Genomic DNA, 12,365 nt, shown 5'->3' with positions numbered 1-12,365 from the left:
ACCTAAATTCCTCGGCTACGGTTAGATTTAATACATCAAACTTGTTCTGCTCAAGCACTGCACTGAAATGGCCTCTCCTGAGGAAATAATCCCTTTGTTCCCCACTGCTCCAGCCTGGTGCCCTTGTGCTGCGATGGCCCCTGAGTCTCGCATCTGGGATTATCCCTGTCTCTCCCTTTGGGGCTGGCCTGTGGGTCAAAGCCACAGGACCTCACCTCACGTAGTGCTGACGAGCTGTTGCTAATGGGTGATCCTCAGGCTTTTGCCTCCAGTTGGAGCGGCTTTTCTCTCACCTGCGTCCATCTATGCCCCTGCCTCCCTGATGCCCTTAAGTTGCTTTGATTGTGGTGTGACCGTGTGTACCAACACCACACTGGGCCAACAGGGCCAGGCCAATCACTGTGGGGCCAGGAGACCACGCCCATGTTGCGCGTGCTCCAGTTGGAAGGGGCAGATAAAAGGAGGCAGCCCAGCTCAGTCGAGGCTGGCTGAGGAGGAGGAAGGGCGTGTGCTGCAGCCTGCGACTCTCCAAGAAGTGGGAACCATGGACCCTGGTCATGCTGCGGGCGACCAGTCGATTGTGAAGACTGACTGAGATGCTGAGGAGATGCCTGAGAGGACCCTAGTGGTAGGAAGTGACGCAGGGAATGTATTAGAAGTTGGTGCTTAAACCCTTAACTGGGAATTTCCCAGCTTCATAGGGCCCTGGGTTGGAACCCAGTGCAGTAGAATGGGCCCAGGTCCTTCCTGCCTCCAGCCAGTAGGTGTGGCTACTGTTTGTTCTGCCCTGCCCAGAGGGTCAGAACCCCCAACTGCTGTTCCCTGCCCCAGCCCGGAGGCTGAGGGGCCATAGACTGTGCTTTGTCCTGCCCTGCCCTGCCCTGCCTGGGGGGCTGCGGACTGATTATTCAGCCCCACCAGGGGTCCGGAGCCCTCCGTATTGCAATTGCCTGATCCCACTGAGAGTCCCAATGATTGTGTGATGGAGTGTAGCAACCCCGCAGTGGACAAACGGGGGCGGCCCCGTGGGACATGCAGAGCCCCCCAGGACATGTGGCATTTAGCCTGCAGCTGGGAAGCTGTTAGACTGTCATGTGCCTCTGTGAACTGGGCTGCAGCTCTGCCCCCAGAGCTTTTGCTCAGGATAACCTTTGTGCTCCGTGGTTAGTGCCGAAGTCTGGTTGGGCCTAGGCAGTGCCAGCAGTGGTGGTGGTTTGTGCTGAGAACTCTTGTCTCTGAGTCAGTAGCCTGAGTCCCAGAAAGGGACTCCATGGTGTTTAACAGTATCCCCGCCCCATGAGAATTACGAATCTAGACTTGGAGGAGATTGCTGGTGTTACTGAGTCCACTCCAGGGGTCAAACTCCACCATCAAACTGCAGAAACTGCCTGAAATAAATAGGATGAAATTCAGTAAGGATAAATGCAAAGTATTCCACTTAGGAAGGAACAACCAACTGCACAAATACAAAATGGGAAATGACTGCCTGGGAAGGAGTGCTGCGGAAAGAGAGCGGGGGGGTCATAGTGGCTCACAAAATACTCACCAGTCAACAGTGTAACACTGCTTCCAAAAAACGAGAACATCATTCTGGGGTGTATTAGCAGGAGTGCTGTAAGCAAGTTACAAGTCGTAATTCTTCTGCTCTATTCCACACTGATAAGACTGCAGCTGGAGTATTGTGTGCAGTTCTGAGTGTGACGGGTTGGATCACAGAAACCCTCGGGAGCTGCCACCTGATGTGCCAAGACTACTTCTACCCCTGCCTTCCCTGCCAGCTCAGGACTCCAGCACCCCGTCTTGCCAAGCCAGACATTCCTGTCTGCTCCAACGCAGACCCAGGGTCTGAATTACTTGCCCCAAAGCTGCAGGTTTACCTGAAAGCAGCTCATAGAAGTGTTCCTCTCTTTAACACTCAGATGCCCAACTCCCAATGGGGTCTAAACCCAAATAAATCCATTTTACCCTGTATAAAGCTTATGCAGGGTAAACTCATAAATGGTTCGCCCTCTATAACACTGATAGGGAGATATGCAGTTATTTGCTCCTCCAAGTATTAATACATACTCTGAGGCCACGTCTAGACTACCCGCCGATATAGCGGGTTTAAAATCGATTGCTCGGGATCGATTATTCGCACTCATCTAGACGCGATCTATTCGATCCTGAGCGCGCTTAATAGTCTGATTCCGGAACTCAACCAATCCCCAACGGAGTTCCGGAATGCAAAGGCAGCCGTGACACTTGACTGGCGCGGGTGATGACGGGTGAGTAAATGATTTTAGATATTGGAACTTCAGCTACGTTAATCCATCGTAGCTGAAGTTCGCATATCTAAAATCGATTTTACTCCGTAGTGTAGACGCTGGGTTAGTTAATAAAGTAAAAAGTGGATTTTGGTTAAATAACCAGAAAGTAAGGATTTAAGTGGTTCCAAGTAGTAACAGACAGAACAAAGTAAGTCACCAAGGAAAATAAAATAAAATGTGCAAATCTACGTCTAATCAAACTGAATACAGATAAAATCCTCACCAGTTCCAGAATGTTCCCTTTTACAGATTAATCTCCTTTTAGCCTGGGTCCAGCAATCACTCACACCCCTTGCAGTTCACTCACTGCCCTTTGTTCCAGTTTCTTCCAAGTATCCTGAAGGGTGAAGAGGCTCCCTCTTTAGCCAGCTGAAGACAAAATGGAGGGGTCTCCCAGGGGGTTAAATAGACTTTTTCTTGTGGGTGGAGACCCACTCCTCACTCCAGTGCAAAGTCCAACTCCAAGATGGAGTTCAGGAGTCACCTAGACAAGTCACATATCCATGCATGACTCTTAGTTTTGCAGGTCACATCCATTGTTTACATGCTACCTTGAACGTCCTCAACTAGACTTCTTTTGTGGCTTGGAGTATTCCAATATCCATTGTCCTTTAAGTGTTTCTTGATTAGGTACTTAATTTCAACATTCCTTTCTCCAGGAACTGACCAGATGCTTTACTAAGGTTATTTAGAAATCAAGCCAGTACACAGCCCAACATTCATAACTTTGAATACAAAAGTGATCCATGCATACAAATAGGATTAATACATTCAGTAGATCATAACCTTTACGGAGATATGCTACATGGCATATGTCGCATAAAACACATTCTAAGCATATTTTCATAAAGCTTTATGGGAGGTATCATCTCACTGGGCACCATACCTCGAGAAAGACATGGCCAGATTGGAGTAAGTCCAGAGAAGAACAACAAAAATAACTAAAAGTCTAGAAAACATGACCTTTGAGGAAAGATTGGAAAAAAATGGGGTGGTTTTGTCTGGAGAAGAGAAGACTGAGGAGGGCGTGGTAATAGTCTTCAAGTACATAAAAGATTGTTATAAAGAGAAGGAGGATAAATTCTTCTTATCCACTGAGGACAGGCCAAGAAGCAATGGGCTTAAATTGCAGTAAGGGAGATTTAGGTTAGATATTAGGGAAAACTTCCTGTCAGGGTGGTTAACACTGGAGCAAATTACCGAAGGAGGCTTTGGAATTGCCGTCATTGGAGTTTTTTAAGAAAAGGTTATACAAACACCTGTCAGGGATGGTCTAGATAATACTTAGTTTTGCCTCAGTGCAGGGGAGTGGACTAGATGACCTACTGCAGTCCCTTCCAGCCCTATATTTGTATGATTCTCTGATCATAGCTTTCTCCAGATAGGATGGAGTGGACAGTGTGCGTTCTTCTGCCGGGGTTGTGGAGGAGTCTCCCCTGCCCCAGAACAAAACACCCCAGCCCAACTTTGGAGGCAGTTTGGGTCTGGGTCCATCATTACTGAATTGCCACATGCCCCTGGGGCATACACTTAGTGTGTGTGCAGGAGGAAAGGGGGCTGGAATTTAGATGCCTCTTAGCCACAACTGAAATATTTTTTACTGGAAAATTCTATGCTCTTTAACACGACATAACAAGCACAGCTGTGATCAGTCTACACTTTCAGGTGGATTTGCACTCTCAGCTGGCCAGATGCCCAGCTGGTGTAAATCAGCATAGTCCCATTGCAATTAATGGATCTAAACTGATTTACATCAGCTGGGGAACTGGGCCAATAAAGGATTCCCAAGCACCAGGACATCATATTAGTTCATGTATTGTTGTTTATGTAACCTTTCTGCCCCTCTGAGTTGGCAGCAACAAGGGCTGGGTTCAGTATCCAGGGGTTCTATTTCAGTAACACAATGCATAACCGGCTTGAGCCCCCACCCAGTGACCTGGGACACTTACATACCACACCCTCCTGGGCGCCTCTAGGAGGCAATACTTCCCCTCTCGCAAGCACGGAGTCTGAGTGTAACAAAAATCTTTTTAATAAAGAAAGGAATCAATGCGGCATCCCATGGAGAAACACCACAAACAGGGTTATAACACAAACCATAAACAAAAACCCATCTCCCAGTATGTTTGGCAATGTCCTTTTCCCTTAGGGTCTTAAGTCCAATCCCCCAAAGTCCAACAACCCAAAAGTCTCTGGTCAGTGCCACCCCAGAGTTCAAGAGTTTATCTGTAGAGTTTTACCCCTCCCCCAAGCCTGGGTGGAAATTGGGGGGTGGGAGTCCACACAGGGTGTTAAGGGGCACCTTACGTGGGCCAGAGCCAACTGCTCCACCTCTCTATGAAGTTCTGTTGCAGCCTTCACCACGACCAGCTCCACGACACCAGCTGCCCCTGCAAACTGCTTCACTCTGCTCACTGTTCCATGGGCTGTTCCAACTGCTCTGCTCTGCCAGCCACTTAACGATAGGTCTTCAGACTCTCCCACTAGTTAACACAGCACTCAGTTCAGCTCTTTCAGTGATTTCAGCTCTTAGTAGGGGAGCCCTGGTGCTGGTGCACCATTGGTCCAACATGAATTCAGCTCAGCAGTCTCTAGATAGACTCCTAATAGAATCAAAATTAGCTCTACTCTTTAACAGTGGCAAAAGGAGGATGTGCAATTGGTGTTCCAGGCCCTCAAAAGGGGCCCATACCATAGGTGCACACACACCAATCCCCAACCTCTCTCAATTCATAGGGTTTTGGAACCCCTGTCCTATGTTTAGCAAGTACCACCCAACTGAGGTTGAGTCATTTCTGTCACAAAGCAGTCCCACAGCTCCCCATTCACACAATCAGGGTGACAAACTTTCTTTTTCTCCTGTCCCAATAACAAAGAAATTGGGGATCTCAGAGCTGTTAAAATCACCATCCCAAGCTGCTGTGGGTTTATGCTAAGTGTGAGGTGGATACCAATGCAAATCTTTCCACACCCTTTGAAATTCTTGGAATTCTTTCCACACTCCCTACAATTCACCATCAGATGTCAGGGTAGTGCTCTTCCTGACTCTGCTTACATTTAGCATGTGTAGCATTTACACGTCTTACAAATGTTGCAAATACTTAAGTGCCACAGCTAGGGAGTCCAAATCTAGCTAGCTAGCTTCATCTCCTTGGTACCCAGGCAGCCATTTCCTCACCAAAGGGAATAGCTCCTCAAAGAGAGGGTGCGCAGGATGAGTACTCAGATGATGCTGTAGTTTTAGAGTAAAATAAAGGAATGAGAAAGCCGTGCTAAGGAAGGAGTTTCTCTGATTCTCTGCTGTCGGGTTGGGATGTGACCGGCAGTGCTGCTGCCAGAAGAGTCTATCCCCAGCCTTCTTCGGGTGCACACCCCACAGAGCCAAGGTACTGTGCACTGATACGGCAGGTGGAATCCAGCTGTTCCCCTGGGCGGGTCTGATCGCGTGTGGCGAGCAGCTGGAATGCACACAGAATCCTCTTCCAGAATGACACCGGGAGCTCTTTGTGCTTGGCATCTGGCAGCAGCAGCAGAATGGTGGCACCGTCCAGGAGCTATGGTGGTTAGGGGTCTTGGAGGTGTAGCTCAGAGTTCTGGAAAAAGGGCGCACAATTGGAAGGTGGCTCATGATGGTAACCAGTACCCTCCAACAAGTTGCTCAGCATCCTGACTATGTAACCCCCCACCCCACCCCAGCTACTTTAAAAGGTCATTGTCCCCCTGGGCAAAACTTCCAGGACAGCAAGCGAGTCTGCACCTGACAGCCAGCCTGGGCTGCAGCTGAAGGCAATGGTATCGTTGTCCAATGGAATGAGCATGGGACTGGCAGCCAAGTTACATGGGTTCTGTTCCTGGCTTTGCCGCTGACTGGCTTTGGGCATGTCCTTTCCATGCTTTGGGCCTCAGGTTCCCCAGGGGGATAATGATACTCGTCCCATTCCCTGGGGAGGAAGGGTTGTGAGGATTAATTAGCTAATATTTATAAAGTGCTTTGTGTCATGTGCTGCGTAATAACATGAGAAGACTCCGTGCTTCTGAAATGAAACTGCTCTTATTAAGAGAACCATTTACAGAGCTGCTGCACCTACAGCCAGCATGCTAGCCACATGCACACAGACTGACTTCCTGGTGCCTCCTCCAAACCCTTCCCTCCTGCTACCTGTGGTCTTCCCTCCAGATTCCATGCAGGTGGCTACATGCTTTGAAGGTCTAAAGTAATAAGTGTTGTAGGGAATTGACTTGTGTGAGTGCACGTGTGTGTGCAGGAGCATTTGTACACACTTATCATAGTCATCTGCTGGATAGAATCAGAGCAGCAATCAGTGTAATATACGTACGGCAAGGATGGATGGGCTAGGAAGGGGATTCCCCTTGTGAAGCAGCCCTAGAGATGACTGATTTTAGCAAGGTGGGGAGGGTACTAGAGGCTGCTCTGTCCTCCACCCCCACACCCTTGACTCAGTGTAGAGCTATGTTCTGTTATCAGGCTTTCCCAGGCTCTGGATGCTGAAGGCAACACCCAGGGGTGCCCATCTAGCTCCGGCCACAGGGCTAGCTGCAGATAAAGCTCTAGCACCAACGATAGCGAGCTCACTTGCTGAGTGGATTTTAGCTCTTGTGTGGACTAGAAAAATCATCCATTATGTGAAGCCAATAGTTTAAAACAGAAGTGAGACAAGGAATCCTGTTAGGATCTGGATCAGGGTTTGGCTGGGTCTGTGTGGGTTTGAAGCTGAGGTCTGGTCTACACTAGGAAATTAGGTTGGTATAACTACATCACACAGGGACTTGAAAAATCCACACCCCTGAGCGATGAAATTAAACCCACCTATCCCCAGTGTAGACAGCACTAGGTCAATGGGAGAATTCTCCTGTCGTCCTAGCTACCGCCTCTTGTGGTGGAGGAGTACCTCCACGGATGGAAGAACCCCTCCTGCCGGTGGAGATAGTGTCTTCACTGACACCCCACCTCTGCATCACTCCAGCATTTTAAACGCAGAAAAGGTTTGTGTTCAAATGGTGCAGAGGTGGCATGGGCTGTTCTCACGTGGCGTCAGCCCAATCAGGTAGCAGTTTCATGAGATCAGATGTTCTCGTGAGATGGCCACCATCTTGAACCAAACAGGAATAGGGAAATTGGCCTTGTCTGGTTCTGGATCCAAGTTGAAACTGAGCCATCAAGTGGGCTCTGATCTGGGGCTTGGAACTGAAATCACCAAAAGTAAGGGGCTTTGGGGCTGAGTTCGTTTTTGTCCATGCTGAACTCCATCCCCCCAGTTAGGTACAAGCCAAGGGCCATGTTAGTTTGAGCAAGTGCAATTCTATTGAAGCCAGTGGCGCTGTACCCACTTATCTGAATTTGCCTTCAAACATTCAGGCATCTATTTTTCCTTCCCAAAGAAAGTTGTAGAATCCACACATTGCTCCACAACCGTATAGCAAATCTAGGGAGGTTGGCCTTCTCATTGGTATACAACTCACTCTCCAACTTCTGCGAGCCAGGAGGAGAGGGGAAATTTGCATCCACCTATTCAGAATCCCCAGGCTGTACACAATGTCTGATAAGCATTTAATGACTAACGAGGAGAGCTTCCAAGAAGATACCTTATCTCTCAGGTTCAAAATCCCTGTTTGAAAACATTGCCTGGCAGCATATTTGCCTGATTGGCCAGAAAGGCTCAGATGTGCGGCTCTGCTGGAGTGCGAAAGTAAATATTTCCTCAAGAGATCAGAGTCATTCTGAAACAGTGGGGGGAAAATAGAACCGTTGAGAGAAATCACTGATTTAACTCCCATTCTACTCTGCCGGCTATTTAAAGATCAATATAAATAAGTATTGCATCCAGACATAAAACAGCTCTGAGAAATCCCACTGGATTAATTTCATACCCATAATAATGATAGACTGAAGGAGTCGTTTGGGCTGGTTGCTACTCGTGTGCGTCAAACCACTGCCCAAATACAGATGAGAGATGTCCTGTGGTTATATTCTAGTCTATATAGGTCAGGGTTTCTCAAACAGGGGTCACCGCTTGTGTAGGGAAAGCCCCAGCAGGCCGGGCCAGTGTGTTTACCTGTGCCGCCTGCAAGTCTGGCCGATCACGGCTCCACTGGCCGCCAATCGCTGCTCCGGGCCAATGGGAGCTGCTGGAAGCGGTGCAGGCCGAGGGATTTACTGGCTGCCATTTCCAGCAGCTCCCATTGGCCCGGAGCAGTGATCCACGGCCAGTGGGAGCCGCAATCGGCCGGACCTGAGGATGGGGCAGGTAAACACACCAGCCCGGCCCACCAGGGGCTTTCCCTACAGAAGCAGTGACCCCTGTTTGAGAAACCCTGATAAAGGTTCTTATACTGCACTCATCACCAGATATCTGAGGCCCAGATTTTTAAAGGTATTTAGGTACCTAGTTGCCAAATCAAATGGAAATAGGCACCAAAACACCTTGTAAAAAGCTGGCCCTGAGTACCTTCCAGAAGTGCATTAAGCCATGTGACTAACATGGGTCATGCAGAAGCAGGTATCAGGACTCATAGGTTCTATTCCCAGTTCTGCCACCAATTTATATGTTATCTTGGGAAAATGAGTTGGGTTCTAACTATGAATGTCCAGTTATGGACACTGGGGGCCTGGTTTGCAGAAGCTCCAAGCACACTGCCACTGACTTCATATGGGATTAAGAGTGCTCAGCACCACTGGAAATCAGACCCTAGAGGGTTAAAGTCAAACACCGAAAAATTGAGGCAGCTTTGGCAAATGTGACCATATTCTCGCTGTGCCTCCTCTGTGTAGGAAGTGATGCGAGTGATTCAGTGGATGATGTTATTCCATCTGAATCTGTATTGAACCAATAGCAAAGGGGTTAAACTAAGTTACTGATAGTTTGTGGCCATTAAAGATTGCATAGAACTTTTTGTGAGGGAAGGTGTCCTGGTTGCATTTCAACCTGGCTAATTACGTTCTCAGTATTATTGACCCAAGGGTTCGCAAACCATGAGTCAGCTTCATATGAGGGGCTTAAACCATGGGATTTAAAAAAAAAATAATCAAAGGTAGGTTATTTTAATTCGCCTTTTGGTTTTGAGCCTTTAGGGTACCCTCAGTTCACATTGTCAAGCTTTTCTCCACAGCCATGACAGTGGAAATTCTCACATAATCGCATGACTCCAAGAGCTGGGGCATTAAGGAAAACACCATATATTGTGTGGTCAATGTGACAGCCTGATTCTCTGCATTCTCCTTGCACTTGCAATTGGATACAGGATTCTTTACTTCCTGTCCGAAACTGTTGTGGTACATTGCAAAAAGCCTGGCTGAAGTACAGTGGTGGTCAAAATGAGCCCTGTGTGGCATCTATAGAGCAGGTTGGTGGATTTGTATAATACATTGGGGGGCATTGAGGATGAAATGTCATTTGTTTCGCCTTCTGTAAAATGGGGAGACTGAGGATGGGTGATCTTGCAGTTAAGGCACTGAGCTGGGACTCTGGAGACCTGGTGTCAGTTCCTGATTCTGTCACTGACTTACTAAGTGACCCTAGAAAACAACCTTTATATCTGTGCCTCAGTCTCCCATCTGCAAAATGGGGATAATAATCCTTCCTTTGTTTATAGTGCAATTCATTTGGGGCAGAAATAGTCTCTTACTATGTGTGCATACAGCGCCTAGCGCAATGGGGCCCAGATCTAAATTGTGACCGCTGATTAAATAACAATCCCACTGATATCAATAATAAAATGCCTAAACTACATTACCAGCAAACACCCTTGCCTGACAATAGCTGATCACTTTTCTTTCTTCCCCAGGGTGAGGGAGGGTGATGTAACTACCTGAAATACACGCTGGAAGAGAATCAACACGTTTACAGGTGGGAGCTGCTGACAGAGCACTGGAAAGTTTGGCATCTGCCCACAGATAAGCACAAGTCCATGGGGCGGATGCGCTGCATCCAAGGGTGCTAAAGGAGTTGGCGGATGTGTTTGCAGAGCCATTGGCCATTATCTTTGAAAACTCATGGTGAACGGGGGAGGTCCCAGATGACTGGAAAAAGGCTAATATAGTGCCCATCTTTAAAAAGGGGAAGAAGGAGGATCTGGGAAACTACAGGCCAGCCAGCCTCACCTCAGTCCCTCGAAAAATCATGGAGCAGGTCCTCAACGAATCAATTCTGATGCACTTAGAGGAGAGGAAAGTGACCAGGAACAGTCAGCATGGATTCACCAAGAGCAAGTCATGCCTGACTAACCTAATTGCCGTCTATGAGGAGATAACTGGGTCTGTGGATGAGGGGAAAGCAGTGGATGTGTTATTCCTTGACTTTAGCAAAGCTTTTGATACAGTCTCCCACAATATTTTTGCTGGCAAGTTAAAGAAGTATGGGCTGGATGATTGGACTATAAGATGGATAGAAAGCTGGCTAAATCATTGGGCTCAATGGTAGTGATCAACGGCTCCATGTCTAGTTGGCAGCCGGTTTCAAGCGGAGTGCCCCAAGGGTCGGTCCTGGGGCCAGTTTTGTTCAATATCTTCATTAATGATCTGGAGGATGGCGTGGACTACACTCTCAGCAAGTTTGCAGATGACACTAAACTGGGAGGAGTGGTAGATACGCTGGAGGGTAGGGATAGGATACAGAGGGATNGTTTAGTTTGGAAAAGACGAAATTAAGGGGGAATATGATAGCAGTCTTCAAATACTTGAAAGGCTGCCATAAAAAGGTGGAGAAAAGTTGTTCTCTTTTACCACAGAGGACAGGACTAGGGACAATGGGTTCGAACTACAGCCTAGCAAATATAGATTAAATCTGAGGAAAAATGTCCTAGCTGTAAGTAGAGCAGGACAATGTAACAGACTGCCTAGGGAGGTCATAAAAACTCCTTCGCTGGAAGTTTTCAAAAGGAAACTGGACAGCCATCTGTCTTGGATGGTTCAGACACAATAAATCCTGCATCTTGATAGGGGGTTAGCCTAAACGTCTGTAATTCCCTCACACAGCTGTGAAAGTGCTGCCGCAGGTCCAGCTTGTCCTGTCGTCTATGTGAAGTTTTGGGTGGATGTCCTCCGCTAGGCACTGACCTGCTGGGTGTGCTGCAGTTGCATTCAGTATCCAGCCCATGCAATAGTTTCCATTCAGTGTTGTCTAATCTCTCTTCTCTTGCTTTCTGAGGCCTCTTGGAGAGGAGATGAGTTCCCATGGGCTTTGCTGCGAGCAACGTCATGGTGACACACAGATCTATAGCTCCTTCTCGGCACCTCCATGGGGTTATATGGCCCTCATCACCATGGTATATGAAAGATTAACAGATATGTCACCTGTGCACTGGAATGGGTTACCTAGGGAAATGATGGAATCTCCTTCCTTAGAGGTTTTTAAGGTCAGGCTTGACAAAGCCCTGGCTGGGATGATTTAGTTGGGAATTGGTCCTGCTTTGAGCAGGGGGTTGGACTAGATGACCTCCTGAGGTCCCTTCCAACCCTGAGATTCTATGATTCTAGAGCAGCCCCACTGATGATGATGGGGTTTCTCCAGGTTTACACTGGTGTCACTGAGACTGGAATCTGATTTTATGTCTTCAGGAGCAGAGCTGGTCGAAATTGTTCAGAGGACTGATATGTTCCACACAAATACAGTTTCCCTCAACCTGCAGCTAGTTGTGAATTTATTACCCTTTGTCACCACTCCCATAACATTTAGCCCAGTGGTGAGGGCATTCCCCTGGGTTGTTAGAAACCCAGGTTTTAATCCTCACCCTGGAACAAGTGCAAAGCAGCTATTTTCAATTCACAAGAATTCCAGAAGATTTCAGTTTGGTTCAACCTGAATCACATTCTTCCCCTCCCTCCCCCCTAGTTTTTCAGAACTGCCCCTGAACTGAAAAATCAATTACTCTTTAATAGAGAAAACCAAGGGAGAAATCCTGGCTCCCTGGAAGTCAATGGTAGAGGTCCCATTGATTTCTGTGGGGCCAGGATTTCAGTCCAAGCCCAAGTGCTCACAAGGGCATTGTCCCAAAGCCTTACCTGTGACACAGTTGTGCATGGAAGGAGCAAGTCACTGC

The 12,365-nt window shown here is 47.8% G+C and overlaps 1 protein-coding gene across 6 annotated transcripts in view; it reads left to right on the top strand.

The window, feature by feature from the left end:
• Positions 1–502: 502 nt before the first annotated feature.
• The window catches only part of LOC116837910 (lethal(3)malignant brain tumor-like protein 4), a 103,145-nt gene continuing 91,282 nt past the window's right edge, over positions 503–12,365 (top strand). For all 6 annotated transcript variants that reach the window (XR_012654871.1, XR_004376815.2, XR_004376816.2 and 3 more), the window contains exon 1: positions 503–628. Coding sequence is in view for 2 of the 6 variants with exons in the window: in XM_032802774.2 (XP_032658665.1) it covers positions 608–628 (21 nt within the window). In the remaining 4 variants the exon portion in view is untranslated. The remainder of the gene's footprint in view (positions 629–12,365) is intronic.

Source organism: Chelonoidis abingdonii, chromosome 25, assembly GCF_003597395.2.
Source record: "Chelonoidis abingdonii isolate Lonesome George chromosome 25, CheloAbing_2.0, whole genome shotgun sequence".
Classification (NCBI taxonomy): Eukaryota; Metazoa; Chordata; order Testudines; family Testudinidae; genus Chelonoidis; species Chelonoidis abingdonii.
Note: the sequence above shows the minus strand (reverse complement) of the source record. Positions and strands in the feature narration are given on the sequence as shown.